General features: G+C 46.1%; 2 protein-coding genes and 1 long non-coding RNA gene across 5 annotated transcripts; 2 read left to right on the top strand and 1 right to left on the bottom strand.

Annotated features, from left to right (window-relative positions):
* Positions 1 to 755: 755 nt before the first annotated feature.
* On the bottom strand, positions 756 to 22,495 carry cdc73 (cell division cycle 73, Paf1/RNA polymerase II complex component, homolog (S. cerevisiae)). Its single transcript, XM_046852432.1, has 17 exons — positions 22,322 to 22,495; positions 21,248 to 21,353; positions 20,874 to 20,943; positions 20,706 to 20,768; positions 20,168 to 20,220; positions 19,968 to 20,056; positions 19,295 to 19,508; positions 14,507 to 14,605; positions 13,407 to 13,485; positions 12,927 to 12,991; positions 5,758 to 5,815; positions 3,640 to 3,675; positions 3,361 to 3,448; positions 2,934 to 3,095; positions 1,919 to 2,019; positions 1,324 to 1,465; positions 756 to 1,204 (listed from the first exon to the last, which is right to left on the bottom strand). Exons 1-17 carry the CDS (start codon positions 22,450 to 22,452, stop codon positions 1,168 to 1,170), a joined length of 1,593 nt encoding a protein of 530 aa, XP_046708388.1. The 5' UTR covers positions 22,453 to 22,495; the 3' UTR covers positions 756 to 1,167.
* Positions 7,359 to 12,026, top strand: LOC124387839 (beta-1,3-galactosyltransferase 2). 3 transcript variants are annotated; one of them, XM_046852433.1, is made up of 2 exons: positions 7,359 to 7,938; positions 10,406 to 12,026. In XM_046852433.1, exon 2 carries the CDS (start codon positions 10,443 to 10,445, stop codon positions 11,553 to 11,555), a length of 1,113 nt encoding a protein of 370 aa, XP_046708389.1. In that variant the 5' UTR covers positions 7,359 to 7,938; positions 10,406 to 10,442; the 3' UTR covers positions 11,556 to 12,026. The 3 variants fall into 3 exon arrangements, with proteins under 3 accessions (XP_046708389.1, XP_046708390.1, XP_046708391.1); XM_046852434.1 differs by lacking the exon at positions 7,359 to 7,938 and adding an exon at positions 8,666 to 8,933; XM_046852435.1 differs by lacking the exon at positions 7,359 to 7,938 and adding an exon at positions 9,463 to 9,978.
* LOC124387845 lies at positions 22,010 to 23,172 on the top strand. The gene is made up of 3 exons (XR_006926248.1): positions 22,010 to 22,258; positions 22,799 to 22,842; positions 22,963 to 23,172. It is a non-coding gene; the product is annotated as an uncharacterized LOC124387845 (long non-coding RNA).
* The last annotated feature ends 273 nt before the right edge of the window (positions 23,173 to 23,445 follow it).

Below are 23,445 nucleotides of genomic sequence, written 5' to 3'. Positions count from 1 at the left end.
TTTTTAGAATTAGAATGTCTAATCGAATTATTCTACCCAATCAGGTCTAATATAATTAACACTAAATTTGCTGTTGTTGGTATTTTGTAAGAAAAAAAACAAACAAAAAAACCCCAATCCATTCACAAAAAAGAAGAAAAAGATTGTAAGGAAGCTGCTCAAAGCAGTACAACATCACAAACATGCTTTCAAAGCGCCAGAAAGCAAATAATCACAGATTTTTTTTTTTTGCTTTGGTTCTGTATCTGTCTGTCTGTGGTGTTTGTGTCTGGTGTTTGTGTGTTGTTGCGCTGTAGTGTTGGATTTGATCAGCGGTTCTAAAAAAAAGTGGGGGGCGCCGCCATCTAGTGGGGAATAAAGGCATGACAGATGGGGTTCAATGAACAGCAGGTTTTAAATATATATCTTTTTTGTTCTTCATTGATTTTCATTATTTTTTAACAGAGAAAATCATTCAAGTTCATAATGATTTATTTGAAAGCAACCACCAACAATACGGAGCATCAGTTCAGGTCCCGAAAGGAAAAAACTTGACTTATTGTGTGAAAATAAATTGTGTAATAAAGGACTACCTACCTCCTATAATATTATATAATTATATATATAGTCCTCTATTATGTTATTGATTTAGACCTTAATATTTCAATATATTAGACATTTTAAACAAAGTATTTCATAACCATTTTTTAGGTTGATTGAGGACAGGCGGGGCTTAAAAGCTGTAATCTGAGGGAGAGAAAGCGAGTGACGAGAACTTTTACAAACGGCAGTTGTTTTATTAGACTAGCATCAGGAGCAGCTCCACCTTCATCCACTTACATCAGAATATAAAAAAGAAAAACAGAAAGAAGAAGAAAAACAAAAAGAAAGACACTTCTACATGATCTCATTTCCTGTTCGAGATATTTCTCTCTCTCTCTCACCCACAACTGCATGGAAAAAATACAAAGTGGAGAAGCTCACTTGCCATCTCTCGCTCTTACACACACGCGCCCACACACACGCCCACACACACACACACACACACACACACACACACACACACACACACACACACACACACACACACACACACCCCGATACGCTGTTAAATGCCTGACTAAAAGTGCTGCTGGCTTTATCGAGGCAAATCCACACGCAGAGATTTCAAGCAAAGATGAAGCGGATTCAGAAGCGCAGGTGTGACTTGTGTTTCACCATGTACCTGTAAAAAAAACACACACACGTGTCACACAAGTACAAAACGGGAAACTGTAAATAATAAACATTGAAATGCATTGTGTGTAGACGTTGTGTAGTTGTGGCTGTTTTGTGTTGCCGTACTTGTCCAGTGTCTCCCAGAAGCGCAGGAAGACGGGCCGGTCGAGGTGGCGCTTGTGGTGGCTGAGCTCCAGCACGGTCACGTCCCATTTCTGCACGTTAGGGTCCATGCGCACCTCGTCGTACTTCAGGTGGAACGCTCGGACTGAGGGGCACGAGAACACGACGTCAAGTCACGACAGCATCACGAACGTTACACCGTAACAACCACCTCCTGCACTGCAACCCCTTTTACAGCCACGTTTACCGAATAAAACTCTACAGCTCAATATTTCATCTCCACGATATTAAAAATAAATTTGGCCAAAGGTTTTACATTTCTGCATTTTTTTTCTTTTTAACACCCTGTTCCATGTAGGGCTGGAGAAGGCGGTGCATAGTTTATATATTGAGTTAGAACAGAATGATGAGAGGAAGAAAAAAAAAAAAAAAACACACTAATTGGGACGACACTGCCTCCTAGTGGACAACTACTATAAAGTTATATTGGCATAAATATTGGAAAATATATAAATTTCTCCAGCCACGCCCACAAACACAACACACTCACTGGTCTGAACCTCAGTGTTAGAACGCTTACAGGTGTGTGTGTACGTACTTTTGGCGAAAATGTCCACAGGAGATCCATCCGGCAGGAGCCACGGCCAGCCCTTAAACTGCCAGGCGGGCCCCTGGACGAACACGGCCACCACGCGGTCCCTGGGGGAGGAGCAAACGCAAACATTCAAATGTCAATCGCACGTCACACAAACTTTACAAAACGAGCTATAAATACGAGCGCAGATTAACATGGCAGAAGTAGAGCTGCGACCTCCTGCAGACACAACAGGAAAAGAACGTCTGCTCTTATTTCATCTCATTTCTTTTTTTGCGCTTGTGAAAGGCATGAGCTGCTTTTTTTTTTTTTTTTTGCTGACGTCAAAGACACAAATCTCTTAAATCTACACTAACCAGGAGCAGCAGATCTGTTTACCTCATGAACAGATTGGAGCTGCACGTAAACGCGAGATCATTTTACAGTAAAAGCAGCCTGAAGAAAAACAAAGAAAGGTGTGTGTGTGCACTATATACACAAACTACTGCGACTTTTCAGATGTACGTGGCTCTTCTCCAAAAGGTTGGAGGTTCACAGTTCTAACAGGACATCTTTGGAGGCAGTAGCTGGAACTTCTCATTTTATCTGGAGAATCTTACACAAATCTGATGAAACGTCTTCCCAGAAGAGTGAAGTGAAATAAGCACTGAATCATATGGGCAGGAATCCAGACACTTTTGTTGATGTAGATCAAATTTCCCAGTAAAATTATCACAGAGATAAATACACCAGCCTGGTGTCCAGCTCCAGAACCCTCTAATGTGACCACTAATGTAAACACTGGATTGTGATTGGCTGGAGGTTCAGGTGTGAGGCCCAAGCAAAGTTAACTCAGAGTTCAAATAGGAGTTAATGAGCTCCATTGTTTACCTCCACATCGTGAACTAACCTCCTGTAACATCTCACACCTGGACCTGGATTATCATCATTTCTGGTCTACAGCCTTCTGGTTGGTATGAATGGAAAGTGTAGTGTGAGGGCAGTCAATAGGGTTAAGAACAGTGTGTGTGTGTCATACCAGTCCTGAGGTGCCAGTTTGAGGGGTTGGTCGATCACTCTGTAAGGAACCGTGACACTGATGGTGGATCCTCCTGGTTGAAGCTGCTCCTTACGCCTCTGCAGAAGAACCTCGTTGTCCCTCTGGATGCCCTGCTTCTTCTTCTCTTCGGATGTCATGAACCTGTGGTGTAAACCCTGGGTAGTTACATCCTCACACAGCTTTTGTGTTTGGTTGTTCTGCAGAGGAACATGGCCAGGTGAGGAGATGGAACTGCTCGTAGATCACCTGAACCACCTCCAGTGCAGCCTCGGGTTTCGTTTTCCCTCCGTTACATAACGCAATCTTGCGCTTAACTAGTTTTTCAGCACGGTTGTCTCGTGTGTACAGAAACACTAGAAACACTGCTCTGAGGCTGAAAATAAAGGAAAGCTTTTATCACGCTTACTTCAGGTCCTGCAGCAGGTCCTTGGCATTGAGCATGGTGATTAGAGACGTCGTAGCAGCCGGGATGATGATGATCGGTGTTCTCGAGCCTTTGGGGGAGAAAATAAATAAAGAAAAAGAACATTTTGCTTTGTATTACCACACAAACGATCACAATATCCAGGAGTCTTCAGTCACACAGATAAACAAACACAGCAGGGCGTGGCATATCAGAGGAGCCTGGATTCTACTGACTGGTCACCTGGTTCAGGAGGGAAAAAAGAGGAAGGAGGAAGAGTACCTTTCTTTTGGTTTGGAGGAGGTCTGGCTTGAGAAACTGCAAAAAAAAAAAAAAGTTAAGTTACAGTAATGTTACATTCTATAGATTGATAGATGAGACCAATAGAATGATGTAGTGAGAGAACTGGTAGATGATTAAGGACATGTGGTGGATTGATGGATAGATAGAGGATGGAGGATCTGTGGTGAATAGGTGGATAGATAGAGAATAGAGGACCTGTGGTGGATGGATGGATAGATAGAGAATAGAGGACCTGTGGTGGATGGATGGATAGATAGATAGAGGACCTGTGGTGGATGGATGGATAGATAGAGAATAGAGGACCTGTGGTGGATGGATGGATAGATAGATAGAGGAAGTTGGACAAAGACCAACTGTAGCTACAGAAAGAACGAGTGACTAGACAGATATGGATGGAAGAATGGATGGACAGATAAACAGATTGATGCTCTGTGGTGCATCAGCGAATCCTGCTAATGAGGAGGCTGATAAATATGGATGGATGGATGATATTGCAGTGAGGAAGAGGAGAACAATTCACTAGCAAAACTCGTGAACGTACAAAAAAAAAAGAAATAAAAAGGAAAAGACGTGGGCGAGGAGACAGGAGGAACCTCATGCACAGCTACAGGCTTTTCGGCTGTTCTGCAGCTGTAACCATGTTCGTGTTCCTCCACATATTCTATTGATTTTTAACCTCTCCAGGTTGTACTTTATCTTCTTCCTGTAATCATCCTTGGCCTCTTCACTTGAAGCAAAAAGAGAAAGAGAAGAAAGAGAAGAAAGCTCCTTGTTCTCTTCCATGAGGCCTCACGTGTTTTGGTTTGGAACACATTAGGTTCATGATCGATTAGCTGATTCTCTTGTCGGGTTGCCAGGTGCTCGGGTACACAAAAGTGCGTAAATGCAAAAGATAAGGAGAACGTGAGAAGAAAAATGTGCTCCCGTCCAAACAGAAAGATTAACTGTAAAGCACAAATCGGATGATGGCGAATGAATCTGATTTGATTTAAAGTCTTGACGATGGACACGCCGCCACTTCCTGCTCAGGCACATTTTACCCACACATGGAGGTCTGATTTAAAGCACGTTACACGTTAATTACGCCTCATATGCCGCTCACCCACCCCCACCCCCACCAACAAAATCTTTTCAATTTCTCGTGGAAATGCAGAGCTGTCAGATTGTTCTGGAAATGAATTCCATCTTGCGTGTCGAGAACTCGTAAGAGCACGCGCACGCGTTAATCTTCATCAGCGTGGACGAGGGAAGGCATGTCACACGGCTAGGCTTCACCCATCACTCAGCTGTGCACCCACACCTACGTGAAGGGGGAAGAAGAAAAAACCCTGGACGAAACAGATGAGTGTGTGTTTTTTTTTTCTCCGGGATAAACCTGCTTTAGCCGGTTTTAATCCCGTTTTCCGGATCTGCGTCAACCCTTTCTGCCTCGTATCTCACGTTATTATTAACGTGTCCAAACTGCCAGATTTGTGAAGTGGGGAAAGAAATCAAGAATTGAAAATAAAATAAATAATAAATACAAATAAAATATAATGTAAAGGGGGAGGAGTTTGGGGGTGGGGCTTGTAAGAGTGGGTGGGGTTTAGGAAGTGAGCTGAAGCATAAAATCAGGCAAATGTAGTGTGTGTGTGTGTGTGTGCGCGCGCAGGATAATTAAGTGCCAGATGGACATACATGATGCGGTCAAAAGTATTGAGACAATAGTACAGGACGTCTTCAGATGAGATTTTTCCCTTCACTTGAACTAGGAGATCCAAACCTGGTCCATCATGACACTCATGCACAAAGCATAGGATGGTGTGGAATATCTTATGGTATTAAACATGAATGAATGTGAAGGCTGACTGCACCCCAGGCCTCCTCACGTCACCTACCCGTCTTTACTTACACCCTTGTGGCTAAATGAAATCTCTAAAATCTCCAGAAAATTTAGTAGAACATCTAACAGCAAATAGACACTCAATGTTGAATGGGATGTTTAAAAAGCATAGACTAGTATGGGAAGATGTCCACATACTTTTGACCAAAGTGTGTATATATTTGTATGGATAAATGAATGACATAACGGATGGCTTGATGTGCACTCGTTCCCACCTGGTCTCGGAACAGGCTGCAGAGCCGGGGTCTGGGCCTTCCGCGCCGACGCTCCTTCCTGGAAGGATGTTAGAAAAAGCAGGAAGATTAATATTTAATCCCTCGCTACGGCAAATTTATAAGCAGACTTAATATCCGAGGTGGGAGGTGAAGCTCATCAGGAACGACGCAGAGGGTCAAAGCGATTACACGGGCTTTTAAGCGCCGAAACGATCTTCTCTAGGAGACAGATATCCTGCACCCCCCCTCCCCCACGCCACAATCTGCATTCAAGGAAAACAAAATCACATGACGCTGTGTTACGTCCCAAAGCAAAACCCATGAAAACACTGAGGGGGGAAATAAACAAACCACCGCACTGTCAGCACCTTCCACAAATTCCACAAGAAGGGTTTTTTTTGTCCTCTGGGATACTGGATGGACTCCGAGACAGATGCTCGGTGACCTTTCCTGGCAAGCGCTTGAAAGAAAGGAAAGGCATCAAAAGAAAAAGGCGCGTTGTGTCTGTAGCGCGGGGAAAAAAACTGAAGAAAAAAAAAAACAAAAAACAGCTGAATACAGAGGATTATAATAATAATAATAATAATAATAATAATAATAGGTATTTGGTTAAATCAAGAGTTGCAAAATTCTAGCAATTTTCAAGACTGGAAACTTTCTTGAATCTTGCACACAAAATGTAAACTTTAAAAAAAAAAAAAAAAAAAAAAAAAAAACATCTTGGCGAATATATATATATATATATATTTCCAAAATTCCCCAGATGAAGTTCCTATTGAAAGTCTGTCCATCACACACTAAGTCTAATGTGTTGCATGTAGTATAAAATATTTTGAATCAAGATCAATCTGGCAACCTGGATTTAAACTTTGTCCTGTCCTGCTGCGTCCAACCTTAAACACGGGGGCAGCGTGAATCCCACCCCAATGGGCCTCTACTTTATCGGAGCTCATTAATGCGGTCAACAATAATAATAAGAGTCAGTCATTTTTATTGGCTGGTTATCATTTCAGTCATTTTATTGGAGGAGAAATTCAGCACAGAAATTTACCACAGATAGTGGGGGGGTGGGGTGGATCTTATATCCATCAACCAAAAGAGTATTAGTATTGACTTCACTGCAATATGAGGACTCCAACCAGCTCCGCATCACCTCCAGGTATCTTCTCATACGCAAGACGTTTTCTAATACGGACACATCATTCCTCCAGACTTTCATCATGCGCTTCATTCACTTCTCAGGCGGATGTCGAGCGTTTCGTAACTAAATGACAAACGTGGTTCCGGGATGTGCTAAATATTTACTTAGAACCTCATAAATGCCTTGTGGTGTACAAAGGGCAAGAAAGGCAACGAAAACGAGGGCGGGGACGTTTCCTGCTGGAGGACGGCAGATTCAGACCTTCTAATGGAGAGAGTTACATCATGGTCAACTACCGGAAATCAAAAATATGCGTTTACAGAGGGAAACGGGCCGAAGGAAATACCCACCCCCCAAAAAAAACCAAACACACCATGTACAGCTGTGAGAGAGAGAGAGAGAGAGAGAGAGAGAGAGAGACCCTTTCCCATGGCCTTTTCATATAGTGGTGGGTGGGAAAATAAAGACGTCACGTGACACTGGAGTGCGCACAACACACTCGAATTTCCCTTCCCCCATCAGCACATAGCGGTGGCGCGAGGACGGCGAGGCACAGCTCGGCGGAAGCGCGGATGAACGCCTTGCAAAAGAGCAGCGGGTAAAAATAGAGCGTCGGCCATCTCGCACAGCTGCAGAGAAAAACGAGAGGAACGCAGGAGCACAAGAGCGTGGGGGGAGAAAAGCGAAAAACCCTTCTGCCTAGCAACACACACACACACACACACACACACACACACACACACACACAGAGCCACGATAAAGACCTCTGATCTGAACCTCGCTCTGGTTTCTCCTTCTGGGGTGACCAATATGGGCAAGGAGGAGTCTGAGAGAAAGAAAAAAAAAAAGGAAGAAAGAAAGAAAGAGGAAAAACAAGACAAGAAGGTGGTTTTCGGGGGCCGGCGTCAGGACCGTTAAACGATGTGGACAGGAAGGTGGAATCGAGACGAGTCGACCTGCCAACACGTGCCGATAAACACGAGGCACACCCATGGGGAAGGCACTGTTATCACCCTGTGCCAGAGGCAGTGCTAAGAAAGGTACGTAGGTTACGGCTGACTTTCATGCCCCATGCACACACACACACACACACACACACACACACACACACACACACTTTTTTCTGTGCTTCCTTGTAAAATTCGTGTTCGCGCGCCCCCCCACCACCGTTGCTAGAACAGCTGGAGAGAATTAAAAACATCTGGTTAGCAGACAAGCCTGGGGACCTGCGTGAAACAGTGTTGTAGAAAACGACCGAGATCGGTTTTTTATTTGCATTTAAGATGCACATCAGGGAAACGGTCGGTTATTTTGCACGCACTTGTGAAAAATAGAAAGAAATTCTGTTCATCGGGAAAATGAGCAAAAAAAGAAAACGCAGCACATAGGAGACAAAAAATTCTCGCCCAAGAAAATGAGAGATAAAGAGAGAGAGAGAGAGCGCGAGAGAGAGAGCGAGAGCGAGAACACGGGTGGAGTGCTCTGTCAAGAAAGACAAAAACCAAATCAAACCCCGTTGAAGGAGGGAAGAGTCGGAGAAGAGAAGACGCCAGGAGTCTAAGGAACGAGTCTAAACAAAGTCTTGGGGTTGAAGGAAAAAACTGGATTCAAATCTACTGCCTGAAAACACGGATGTGTGCAACGAAGGGGAATAAAAAAAGAATCCAGAAACCAAAAGCCTCAGAAACGTGAAAAGGGAACCGCGAGTGAAAACGACAAACAACAAAAAAAAACATTATTCCTTGTACTGGATCATCCCTCAGTCACCTTTGACTTTTGCTCCTGCCTTCGGGTTCTTCTCGGTCACAAGCGACTCTTTGTTCAGACTCGGAAGCCGTCATCTGTGCTCCGACCAGGAACTCCGTAATCGAGCCTCAGTGACCCCCGAAATCACAAACCCGACTCAAGAACCTGTTTACACCACAACTTCCTTTTTTTCTGGGGTTTTTTCTTCAAGTTACAAGAATCGGATTTGGCGAGAGGTGACACCGGTCTCTCTGCTCCTGCTTTTCTCCATGACACACTCGTTCTCCAAGTAAGTAGGGAAAACGTGATGGAACACCACCACCATCTCATCAGAGGTTTCATTTTTTCACATTAAAAGAAAGATTGAGAAGAAGAATCAGAGTGCCGACTCATACTACAGCCAGAAACACTCAATCAGACACCAGCACCACAAACCCAGTGGGCATCGAACCGAATAACGAGATTAAACGTTAACCTGGAATTTTATAATCATGATCCACTCCCTGCTTCCTGAAAGCTTTAACGATGAGATGATCTGCTTCTATTTCCTACAGAATACTTTTCAATTGATTATTTAGAAAGAAAAAAAAAACTACAATATAGTTTTTTTAATTACTGTAAATAGTAAAAAGATTTAAAGTTCATTTTTTCGGTATGTGATAAAAAAAGGGTTTAACAAATAAATTTAAAAAACCCTCATGGTTCTTAGTAATTGATGGAAAAACAAAGTTTTAAAAAAATAATTGTTGGAAAAAAAAAAGATAGATTAAAAAAAAAAAAAAAAAAAAAGGGGGGGGGCGTGGTTACTTCGGAAAGAGGAAAAAAACAAAACAAAAACAAAAACCCCTATAAAACCCTCAAAACTCAAGCCGGACTGCGACAATCTCGTCTATCCAAACACACGGCTCGGATTTACACTCATGTAAAACGGCTGAAGAACCGAAACCCGAAACCGGCGGCGTGAGGAATGGAGCGCTGAGCAGAAACGGCAGCGTGGTTCTCGGGCCTGCAGCAGACGTGTTCTAGACGAGTGAATAAAACGAGCTCGAACACATTCGGGTGACAGACGGCGTGTCACAATCGACCTTTCAGACAAGCTGGAAAATCCATCGGGTGCCGTCAGTCATGCAGACGAGTGCGGCGTTCAAAGGAATACGAAATTCAGTCATTAATAATAATAACAACAGCAGCAGCAGTAATAATAATAATAAGAAGAACAGCGATGAATGCAGCTGGAGGCTCTGTGTCTGGGGGACACGTCTCTCAGGATGCATTACCAAGAAACTAATTTCATTACAACCCGACGCTTCTTCACCTGCAACACACAGACGCGAGTAAAGTTCCTCTAAATAACATCCGAAAAACACTGATAAAGAAAGAAAGAAAGAATAGAGACAGAAAACAAAGCAAAGACCGGAAGATAAAAAAAAAAAATAAAAAAAAAAAAAATACAGGGGAAAATTTTTTAATAAAGACAAATATATATAAGGAAATACTCAATAAAAAGCAAAAGGAAAACCTGAAATAGCAAAAAAGTTTAAACTGGGAAAGGAACCATTAAGTGTATAAAGAGAGACGAGGGGAACACTAAGGGGGAAGCAGGGGAGTGTCCGAAGGGAAACAGAAAGAGTGGAAGGAAGAGGTGTGGTCTCTGGAGGGTGGAGATAAGGAGTAACAGTTGTGGTCTGACTCAGTGTGGGTTTTAGCACAACGTCTCTTTTGGTGTTTATCTGTAAATAATGCAGTGTTTCTCTGTCGCAGGTCCTTCGCCCTCTGAACGGAGCTGAGCAGAGGAACCATGCAGTGCCGGCGGCGCCATTGCTTCACCAGAATCGTGGCCTCACTCGTAGCGCTCTTAGTCGGTCTCGTTATCATCCGTCAATTCTATCGGCCGACGAGGCAGAACGGACAAGTCACAAGCTTTCATCAGGAACTTTACAAAGTTCTTCGTCAGAAAGACTTCGCGGAGCCTCTGTCGCCGACCAGGTCGCTGGCGAACGGTAGCCTCGTCTCAGTTCAGCCGGCGTCCAGGACCTTGCCGAGATCGAACCGGAGTTTGGCCAAGGAGGAGAACGCGGAGAGCGTCCGCAAAGTCGAACCCTACAGGTACATCCTGAACGAACCTGACAAGTGCAAGAGAAACGACACGTTCCTGTTGCTGCTGATCCCCGTCGAGCCGCACAACGTCAATGCCCGGAGCGCCATCAGACAGACGTGGGGCAACGAAAGCCTTGGCAAAGGAATCGTCCGCCTCTTTCTCATGGGCGTGAAGAACGGCATGTCAGAACACAGTCTCCGCTCGGAGAGCGTACAACATCGAGACATGATCCAGCAGGAATACATCGACTCGTACTACAACCTCACCATCAAGACGCTGATGGGGATGCACTGGGTGTCGAGATTTTGCCCGAAAGCCAAGTACATCATGAAAGCCGACAGCGACATGTTCGTCAACACAGAGTATCTCGTCGAGAAGCTCCTTAAATCCAACATTCCCACAAAGATGTACTTCACCGGGTACCTCATGCGCGGCTACAAGCCGAACCGGAACAAGAACAGCAAGTGGTACATGTCAAGCGAGTTGTACCCCAGCGAAAGCTACCCCACGTTTTGCTCGGGGACCGGCTACGTCTTCTCTGCCGACATGGCCGAGAGGATCTACAACACGTCCCTGAGCATACGCCGGCTGCATCTGGAGGACGTCTACGTCGGACTCTGTCTCGCCAAGCTCAACATCGAGCCCATACTGCCACCCAACGAGTTCCTGTTCAACCACTGGAAGGTTTCCTACTCCAGCTGCAAATACAGCCAGCTGATCACGTCGCACGAATTCAGGCCCAGTGAGCTGATCAAGTACTGGCAGCACCTTCAGATGAACAAGGACAACGCCTGCAAATTGGCCAAAGGTTAGAAGCTTAAGGACTTCCGAGACACAGGTTCTGAGCAAGACGGCTAACGTTCCTGTTCGGTTCCTCCACAGTCCAGCGCTATGGAGAAGATGGGGATTTAATCGGACCGCCAAATTTTTTTGTTTTCAAGTTCAGGAGAGCATGAAGATAATCCAGGACCGAACGCTGTTTAAGTGCTCTTACGTGATCGCCCAAACATTTACCTGAGAAAAGATAGAAGGACGTTTGAACTATTTAAGCATCACTAAGATATTATATTTTCACTCGACTCACTTTTTTCCCCTCTTTTTCTCCACTTTTTTTTTTGCATTCAATCAGCAACATGTGCCTCCAAATCTTCTCCTTATTTCTATAATTTCGGCAAAAGTTTTCTATGCACTCAAATCTTTCTCTGGCTCACTTCTTTTTCTTGGGGAAAACAAAAACAACAGCTGCTCAAAGATGTGTAAATAATAAAAAAGGGAATGATGAGACGTGATGGTTTGAGACGTTCTGATTGGTGTTTCAAGAAATGTAATGGAAAGGGAAGAAGAAAAAAAAAGACGCGACATGTTTGTAGAAATCACACGCGTGACATGTCACTCGGGGTTTCTTCCTGCTATTGTAACCATAAGGCTCCGCCCACAACCTTTCCTCTTTACAGGATACAGATTATTATTCTTTTAAAATCGACCTAAAAACACGTTAATCTTTTAATCCTGGAGGGCGTGTAGAGGAGAAACGACGTTTTATATTCACCTCTTCAGTTTCTCCTGAAAGTCTGGCCAGGGTTTATATGACGCTTGTGTGTTAATACTACGAGATCGTGAAAGCTTGTAGATAGTTTTCAATGAAGGCTTCATTCAAATCAACCAAAATAAATCCAAAATTAACATAAATAACCACAAACACACTTCAAATAGACCCGACCGGATTAATCCCACATATTGATCATTAAAACTAAATAAAAAAATCCAAAATAACACTGAAGTTCAGCAAAATAGTTTGAAAAACAACCCAAACTAAATCCAACATGAATTCCCAATAACCTTGAAGAAACTCAGACATACAAAGTTTTGGGACACCTGACTTTCCCAGCCATAACAAAAATGTTGTGTCTGACACATTTGGATGCTGCAGCATGAAACAACCAAAACCAGTTCCAGCTCCATGAATATCTGCTTTTCATGGGTTTGAAAGTGTGTGGAAGATCTCCTACTATAAAAACCTGTGGGATGAATGTGAACGCTGACTGCACCCCAGACGCCTCCACACCTCACCTACGTCAATACCTGACTTTATTTACACCCTTGTGAATCTCCACAAATCTTTTTCCACGAGATCTTGAGAATACGGTGCAATCGGACCAAATAAAGAAGAAAAAAAAGCCTTACCGTCACGGATTTGAGCGTCATGCCGTGGTAGGTTCCCATCGTGTCGATTTTGAAGCCCTCAGTTTCTGTGAAAGAAGCAACAGGAGCATGAATTACAAATAAGAAGCAGTCAAAAGGCACTACAATCTTTTCGTGTGGCTCGAACCGATACGATCTCGCCCTGAACAGCTAACACAGAACTGTCGATGTCGGATGTTTTTTGTTTTGCGCACCATTCTGAGAGATCTGGTGCTAAAGATCCATCTGATGTTTGGTGTGAAGTTTCTGAGCTGTAGCTCAGTGGTTTTATGAATTGTGCTTCTGCTACAGGATTGGCTGAGTAGACAACTAAACAAATAACCCGGCGTTGAGGTGTTTCTATTAAAATTACCACTGAAAAGCACATTTTAAAACCTTTTACAAATTCTGTAGCGTTTCAATTCTTTTTAAATGAAATCCAGATAAAAGGGGAAAAAAGGAAACACCCAGTGTAGAACTCACCCTCTTTCCCTTTGAATCGCTCCTGATCGTATCTGTTGTACGCCGCCGGCACCGGCTGTTTGTTCCGAATCGCCGCATCCTTTTGGGAACGAGAGGAAAAACTGAAATCAGCAACAACGAACATAAGAACGGAGGAGAAGTCAGAAGGAGAAATCAGGAGAAGTCAGGAGGAGGGGGTCCGGAGGAGAAATCAGGAGGAGGGGTCAGAAGGAGGAGAAGTCAGGAGAAAAAAAATAAAAAATAAAAAATCAGGAGAAGATTTCATGAGGAGGAGAAGTCAGAAGGAGGAGTCAGAAGAGGTCAGGAGAAGCAGTATGGAGGAGGAGTCAGGAGGAGGGGTCAGGAGAAAGCGTCAAGAGAAGGGGTCAGAAGGAGGAGTCAGGAGAAGGGGGTCAGGGCGGTTATGGAAGTCAGGATTCAACTCGAGCAGCCGATGGAATCCAATCTGAGCTTAGATAACACGAAATTCCAGCATTCTGAGACCTCGTTGCAATCGCTGGATCAGGATTCGTTTGACGTTTTATAATCGTTCTAATCTCCGTGCAGTCTGTTAGGAAAGTGTCTGTGTAGAACATCACGTGAAAGCGTGTTATAGAACCAGTCATCAGCGCAGGCCCTAATCTAGAGGCGAGCCATCTGCGTGTTTTAAACACACTCCGTCTGGGTTTCATCTGCTCCGAGTCGTGATCGCCGTTCCGTAGCTCACGGGTAGGAAACCTAAACGCTTTGGCCTTCAGTGGCGGATATAATCGAGTAACACCCCAAACATGCTGGAGTTCATTTCAAGCATCATTTCCTTGACAAATGGCAGCGGCACGCTGGGAAATGTATAGCCTTTTATACTGCTACTTTTCAACTTTTTTTTTTATAAAAGGGAACAAAAACATGTAAATAGTAAACACCTCTGCAAGCCCCTCCCCCTTTTTATACTGATCACAGGCCGATAAAACCTCCGCTCAAGTGGGCGATTTTTAATATTCAAAAACAGACCCTTAGAGACTATAAATAACCTCTGTGCTAAGAAGTAAATACATCCTTCCCTTTTCCCCTCCCAGCGTGAGAAAACAGGAAGTTCCAGAAGAAAGACATGGTTATCATACCGTCTGTGTCGGGTTCTGAGCCGGTCTTTGCTCCGGGGCGCGTCCCTCCTCTCTCGCCTTCACCGACTGCAGGATGGCAAAGATGCTTTTGGAGAAGTTCTGGGGAGAAAAAATAAATAAAAAAGGTTCATGGAGCTGAAAGGAGGAGAAGCTTCAAAGCTTGAATGATTTTTACACGTGTGTGCGATTTGAAGTGTTTTCGTGTAATTCTGTTTCTCAAACACGTCATATTTAACACACAGCATATAATATTACAGGATACACAAGAGTGAGAATGATAGAGGGATGATTAGGGGGGGGGTGAATAAAGAAATGCAGACGAGTAGAGGTAAGGAATAACTAATGAACAAAGATGGATAAACAGGGGGATGAGCAAACAAACCACCACACACTGCCCTGAGAACAAACACATTCGCCACACACTGCCCTTAAGAACAAACACCGCCGCCATACACTGCCCTGAGAACAAACACCGCCGCCTCCACACACTGCCCTTAAGAACAAACACCGCCCTTAAGAACAAACACCGCCGCCACACACTGCCCTGAGAACAAACACTGCCGCCGCCACACACTGCCCTGAGAACAAACACTGCCGCCGCCACACACCGCCCTTAAGAACAAACACCGCCGCCACACACCGCCCTTAAGAACAAACACCGCCGCCACACACCGCCCTTAAGAACAAACACCGCCGGCACACACTGCCCTTAAGAACAAACACCGCCGGCACACACTGCCCTTAAGAACAAACACCGCCGCCACACACTGCCCTTAAGAACAAACACCGCCCTTAAGAACAAACGCCGCCGCCACACACTGCCCTTAAGAACAAACACCGCCGGCACACACTGCCCTTAAGAACAAACACCGCCGGCACACACTGCCCTTAAGAACAAACACCGCCGCACACACCGCCTTAAGAACAAACACCGCCGCCACACACCGCCTTAAGAACAAACACACACACTGCCCTTAAGAACAAACACCGCCACACACTGCCCTTAAGAACAAACACCGGCACACACTGCCCTTAAGAACAAACACCGCCACACACTGCCCTTAAGAACAAACACCGCCCTTAAGAACAAACGCCGCCGCCACACACTGCCCTGAGAACAAACGCCGCTGCCACACACTGCCCTTAAGAACAAACACCGCCGCCACACACTGCCCTTAAGAACAAACACCGCCGCCACACACTGCCCTTAAGAACAAACACAGCCGCCACACACTGCCCTTAAGAACAAACACCGCCGCCACACTGCCCTTAAGAACAAACACCGCCCTTAAGAACAAACACCGCCGCCACACACTGCCCTGAGAACAAACACTGCCGCCACCACACACTGCCCTGAGAACAAACACCGCCGCCACACACCGCCCTTAAGAACAAACACCGCCCTTAAGAACAAACGCCGCCGCCACACACTGCCCTGAGAACAAACACTGCCGCCACCACACACTGCCCTGAGAACAAACGCCGCTGCCACACACTGCCCTTAAGAACAAACACCGCCGCCACACACTGCCCTGAGAACAAACACCGCCGCCTCCACACACCGCCCTTAAGAACAAACACCACCGCCTCCACACACTGCCCTTAAGAACAAACACCGCCGCCACACACTGCCCTGAGAACAAACACTGCCGCCGCCACACACTGCCCTGAGAACAAACACTGCCGCCGCCACACACCGCCCTTAAGAACAAACACTGCCGCCGCCACACACCGCCCTTAAGAACAAACACGCCGCCACACACTGCCCTTAAGAACAAACACACACACTGCCCTTAAGAACAAACACCGCACACACTGCCCTTAAGAACAAACACCGCCGCACACACTGCCCTTAAGAACAAACACCGCCTTAAGAACAAACGCCGCCACACACTGCCCTTAAGAACAAACACCGCGCACACACTGCCCTTAAGAACAAACACCGCTGCACACACTGCCCTTAAGAACAAACACCGCCGGCACACACTGCCCTTAAGAACAAACACCGCCGCCACACACCGCCCTTAAGAACAAACACCGCCGCCACACACCGCCCTTAAGAACAAACACCGCCGCCACACTGCCCTTAAGAACAAACACCGCCGCACACACCGCCCTTAAGAACAAACACCGCCGCCACACACTGCCCTTAAGAACAAACACCGCCGCCACACACTGCCCTTAAGAACAAACACCGCCGGCACACACTGCCCTGAGAACAAACGCCGCTGCCACACACTGCCCTTAAGAACAAACACCGCACACACCGCCTTAAGAACAAACACGCCGCCACACACTGCCCTTAAGAACAAACACCGCCACACACACTGCCCTTAAGAACAAACACACCGCCACACACTGCCCTTAAGAACAAACACCGCCGCCACACACTGCCCTTAAGAACAAACACCGCCGCCACACTGCCCTTAAGAACAAACACCGCCACCACACACCGCCTGAGAACAAACACCGCCACACACCGCCCTTAAGAACAAACACCGCCACACCGCCTTAAGAACAAACACTGCCGCCACACACTGCCCAGAACAAACACCGCCCTTAACAAACACCGCCACACCGCCTTAAGAACAAACACCGCCGCCACACACCGCCCTTAAGAACAAACACCGCCACACCGCCTTAAGAACAAACACCGCCGCCACACACTGCCCTTAAGAACAAACACCGCCGCCACACACTGCCCTTAAGAACAAACACCGCCGCCACACACTGCCCTTAAGAACAAACACCGCCGCCACACACTGCCCTTAAGAACAAACACCGCCACACACGCCTTAAGAACAAACACCGCCGCACACACTGCCCTTAAGAACAAACACCGCCGCCACACACTGCCCTTAAGAACAAACACCGCCCTTAAGAACAAACACCGCCGCCACACACTGCCCTGAGAACAAACACTGCCGCCACCACACACTGCCCTGAGAACAAACACGCCGCCACACACACGCCTTAAGAACAAACACCGCCGCCGCCACACACTGCCCTGAGAACAAACACTGCCGCCACCACACACTGCCCTGAGAACAAACGCCGCTGCCACACACTGCCCTTAAGAACAAACACCGCCGCCACACACTGCCCTGAGAACAAACACCGCCGCCTCCACACACTGCCCTTAAGAACAAACACCGCCGCCACCACACACTCCCCTGAGAACAAACACCGCCGCCACACACCGCCCTTAAGAACAAACACCGCCACCACACACTGCCCTGAGAACAAACACCGCCACACACTGCCCTGAGAACAAACGCCGCCGCCACACACTGCCCTTAAGAACAAACGCCGCCACACACTGCCTTGAGAACAAACACGCCGCCACCACACACACTGCCTTGAGAACAAACACCGCCACACCGCCTTAAGAACAAACACACCGCCACACACGCCCTGAGAACAAACACCGCCACCACACACCGCCTGAGAACAAACACCGCCGCCACACACCGCCCTGAGAACAAACACCGCCTCCACACACCGCCCTGAGAACAAACACCGCCGCCTCCACACACCGCCCTTGAGAACAAACACCGCCGCCTCCACACACTGCCCTGAGAACAAACACCGCCGCCACACACCGCCCTGAGAACAAACACCGCCGCCACACACCGCCCTTAACAAACACCGCCGCCACACACCGCCCTTAAGAACAAACACTGCCGCCGCCACACACTGCCCTGAGAACAAACACTGCCGCCGCCACACACTGCCCTGAGAACAAACACTGCCGCCGCCACACACTGCCCTGAGAACAAACGCCACACACTGCCTTAAGAACAAACGCCGCCACACACTGCCCTGAGAACAAACACTGCCGCCACCACACACTGCCCTGAGAACAAACGCCGCTGCCACACACTGCCCTTAAGAACAAACGCCGCCGCCACACACTGCCTTGAGAACAAACACCGCCGCCACCACACACGGCCCTTGAGAACAAACACCGCCGCCACCACACACGGCCCTTGAGAACAAACACCCCCGCCACCACACACGGCCCTTGAGAACAAACACCGCCACCACACACGGCCCTTGAGAACAAACACCGCCACCACACACTGCCCTTGAGAACAAACACCGCCGCCACCACACACTGCCCTTGAGAACAAACACCGCCACCACCACACACTGCCCTTGAGAACAAACACCGCCGCCGCCACACACCGCCCTGAGAACAAACGCCGCCGCCTCCACACACTCCCCTGAGAACAAACACCACCACCACACACTGCCCCTGAGAACAAACACCGCCACACACACTGCCCCTGAGGTTCCAGTAAACCCACAACAGTCACAGACTCGGTTTGTAAACTTCAGCAGAGTAAAAGCACTTTAGAGGTGAACAGGAAACTAACAACCAGAATTAATGCCCTTTTAACGCCTCACTGTGCAGAGGTGTAAAAGTTGAATGAGTGTCAAACTCTCACCACACACACTCGTGAACACACTTGCACTCACAATGAAAACAAACATGGGAACACTGAATCACATGATCACTTCATTCAATCTAAAAACAGCATCACAAACAATTTGAAGATCAAACAGACGTGATCCAGGGCAGGTTTCGTCTTGATGGTGTTGCCACCTGGGGGACGAGGTGAGTACTGCACGATTTTGCAATCGTTTTTCAAAATATGTGCATGTCACAAAAAAACAAAGAAATTTAAAGTTTAAACATTTTAATAAGTGCATGTAAACAAACAACCCCCCCTAAATAGACAAGTAAAGGGTGCCATTAATTACGTGACTGTGATCGACGCTCACCTTGCCGCTGCTCTGTAAGATGGTGGTCCTGGTCCGCCACACTCTCTCCCTGCTCACGATGTCCCTCGTCACGTCCACCTCGGCGTCCACGAAACTCCTCTGCTTCAGCGTGATGTCGTCGTCCAGGTCGGTTTTGATGGTCGAGCGTTTCTTGGCCATGATCTTGGCTTTGATGGCGGCGATCTTTTCCACCGACATGGCCTCCGAGAGCGAGCTGCAAGAGACAAACAGATGAAATATTATATTTTTATATATATATATAGAAAGGTGTATAGGTGTACATTCAACATTTCAAAGTGCTGACACTGGAGACTCCAAACCCAAAAGTCTCCTTACAAGAAAAGAAAAAATTTTTTATATATATATATATATATATATATATATATATATATATATATATATATATATATATATATATATATATATATATATATATATATATATATTTTTCTTTCTTGTAAGGAGACTTTATGCTTGAGTCTCCAGTGTCAGCACTTTGAAATGTTGAATGTACACCTTATTCACGAAATAAGTTTGTTAAAAAGTGAGCAGACTTTTTTTTCCATCCAAACCAATATTACGAGCCACAGCTCTGATTTCCGCAGCATGACAACCTCCACCCGTCATCCATCTAAAGTCTCAGTGAACTGTTTGATTGCAAGTGCGCTCGTACCGGATCTGATCCGTCTGCACAATGCCTTCCTTATGGCCTTCCAGACGAGCAGCCAGACGCTCCTTATCCAGACGCACCCGCTCTTCATCCTTCACACACACACACACACACACACACACACACACACACACACAAAACTAATTTAAACACTGCAGACTACACCAAGACATAGATCTTCAGTGTTAACCTGACGGGTTTACCTCAACTCGCGGCTTTTTAGCTTCAGAAGACACTTCGTCTGCAGCCCTTTTCACTGTTCAAACACAAGAAGTTCATTTTCAGACTATAATCAAATTCACAACAAACTCTGAATCTAAAAAATATCCACAAAACAGCAAATCGGTCGGGGCGCCTGTGCAGCGGCGAGAGTCGGTCGGGGGCGCCTGTGCAGCGGCGAGAGTCGGTCGGGGGCGCCTGTGCAGCGGCGAGAGTCGGTCGGGGGCGCCTGTAAAGCGGCGAGTCGGTCGGGGGCGCCTGTAAAGCAGCGAGTCGGTCGGGGGCGCCTGTAAAGCAGCGAGTCGGTCGGGGGCGCCTGTAAAGCAGCGAGTCGGTCGGGGGCGCCTGTAAAGCAGCGAGTCGGTCGGGGGCGTCTGTAAGACGGCTAGTCAGAAGATTAGAAGGCCAGGTCAATGACAGATGATAAATCAGAACAGCAGTAAAACCTTCAAGATGTAAGTCAAACAACAGAACATTTAGTCAGGACGTGTAAAGAAAGAAAGCGCTGATCATGTGACATACCCTGTGTGGGCCGCTGGAGGCCAATCTCGATGGGAGCACTTCTGTCGATACTTGTTGATGAAGCTGAGGTGTGACAAAAACAACAAATAAACCCAATATGCTCATGTTTCTATTCACTCTTTAAATTTTGTCTTAAACCACTTTGGACACGTGGAACCTCACACTTACAGCTTTCTCCATTGAGATATGAGAGTAGGTCCTTTCTGTCTGGTCTTCTGACTACAGGAATGTTCTCTGTCTGCAGCAAGAGGAACAAGAGAGAAATGGGAAGAACTGGTTAGAACAGTACTGCAATGAAAACAATTAAAATCCTACTTGGACCACCCCAAAGTTCCCCTAAATGTTCCCTCAGACCACCTCAATGTCCCCTTGGAGCACCCAAATGTTCCTATGGCAAACCCTAATGTTCCCAGTTAAATTTAGCTTGTACCACCCCAATGTCGCTCCATGAAAGTCAAGTTCCTTCAAAATAAAATCAACATCCAGCCCTAAACGCATGTGAAATATTTTAGTTCCAGCCTTCAGTGATTTTGAGGACTCACAGCAGCACGCCGGACGTAGGACGGATGAGGAAGGTGCACATTGTTGAGCAGGAACAGAATGGAGTCCAGAGTGTAGTACTCCTTCGGCTGACCTTCTTTCCCTGTCCTGTAATCAAGAACATGAGAAATCAGAGATCATTCCCCCAAAAAACGACAGGAGTGCGTGGTACAAGATTTGGCTGCAAGTGCTGACGATAACACGGACCGAACGCTTGTGTATTTTAACCTCCTGGCAGAGGCAAACAAGTTTTGAGGCTAAAACTTTCTGAGGGGCACAATTAACGAACCGTACCAGTCTTAAGAGCCACTAAGCGTAATGTACGTCTTGGAGATTTACATGGCTATCGACTGATAATGAACCTGAAGCACGGGATGTGTACATCTCTCCTTGTATTTCTGGAAGTCGTAACCCCCTGGCAGAGGCAAACACCATCCATTCGGGAGTGACCTTTTTTCTTGTCGCCCACTTATACCAGACATTTGGCACTGAATTTGTGTTTGTGACAGGAATATAATGTCCACTGTATCTCTGAAAGCTTACTAAGAACTCTAAGGTAAAATGTATTTAACCAGAAAGGGGAAGGGTGTGTGTGTGTGTGTGTGTGTGTGTGTGTGTGTGTGTGTGTGTGTGTGTCTTGGGGTTTACCTCGTGTTATCGCGAGATTTCACATAATTCACACGAGAGTCGGCTGTGTGATATCGCGAGAGTTAACGAGAAGTTTCTAAAATGAATATAGGAAGCAGAAAAAGTAAGAAAATAAGCCGTTTTGTGTTTCCGGAAACCGCATGAACTCCAGGAAGAAGCGCGTTTGTTACACAGACACCGCTCAGGACAAACACTTGACGAGTTTCCAGGGCGCGTTTTATGTCCTAATACGGATTAAGAGTTAAGTTTAGTTTGGAAACGTGGCAAAAAAGCCTCCCCGGCTGATAATTGACCCCAATTTCTTGAGTTTAGTGAACGCGGTCGGTGCAAAACTTGCAGGATTTGCCGCGGAGCGGAGCAGGTAGGTAGGTACCCAGGTGGGGGGCATACAGGAGCACGTTACACCCGCCTATAGAGCGGCGACTCACCCCCAGATGACATAGTTCGTTTTGACATTCTTCGGCCAGGAGAACTCCCCGAAGATGACCTCGTCGCCTTTCGCGATGATCTCCTTCTTCTGGATGTTGTACTGCCGCAGCACACTCAACACGTCCGCCATCTTTTCCCCCCCACTCGCCTTCGCGCAGGAATAATGTTGTAGTAGCGAAGCCCTGTACAAATAACACACTCGGGTCGTGTCCCAAATGCACCCGCCCTTCACTGCACACGTACCCTAACAAGGGCGCAACCTAGCATCACTGTAGAACCTACCTAGTGCCCTATCTGGCTAATTCCAACCAGGAAATGCGTTCCAGAAACGCCTGATTGGAAATCGGAAACAAGCGAGATATAAAAATAAAAAATTAAAACATTTTGTACTGTAATTAATATCTGTAATAAAAACATTTTTTAATTAATGTAATATTTTAATGCGTAAAATGTGCATTTCATGATTTTTTTATCAGGCACGAGCAGGAGAAAGAGTGCACTACATAGGGGGCAAAACAAGGTAGTGTACACCCTAATCAGTGTCCTACAGTACTACAAACATCTACACAATCATACTCCACGCCATTATTATTTATTCCAACCCGCAATGAGCTGAATCCCAAATCACTCTATTTTCCAGTGTAGTGCGATTAGAAATTGGAGAGATGAAAATCCTGGAAAAAAAAAGTTCAGGAGTCTTTCCAAGAACTACACGGAGTTCCCATTTATCGCGACCTGCAAAGGGCCTTCAAACGGGAATCAGCGACCCCTATGGGTCCGCGGCGGAACTGCAGAGTGTCCTCTAAATAATGATGAATCACAAATAATTTTTGGTTAAAAAATAAACAAACATGGGTAAAAACATCAGTGATAAAAATGAGTAGTATTTAAATATTTAATAAATGATAATTATTACGTTAACTTTCTATTAAAATATTACTTAACTTAACATCATATAACTTGCATAATGATTGTTTTTTATTAATATCAGTGGGGGTTCCTGCCCCATGTCTCCATCCCTGGGGTCCTTGACCTGAAAAATGCTGAAGACCCTGGATTTCCCTAATGACTAAAAGTACTAACGCCCCTGCTGAGGTCCTGCTTGTGTAGGAAAAAGGAAAAA

This window comes from Silurus meridionalis, chromosome 6, assembly GCF_014805685.1.
Source record: "Silurus meridionalis isolate SWU-2019-XX chromosome 6, ASM1480568v1, whole genome shotgun sequence".
Taxonomy (NCBI): domain Eukaryota; kingdom Metazoa; phylum Chordata; class Actinopteri; order Siluriformes; family Siluridae; genus Silurus; species Silurus meridionalis.
This window is presented reverse-complemented; position numbering and strand designations above follow the sequence as displayed.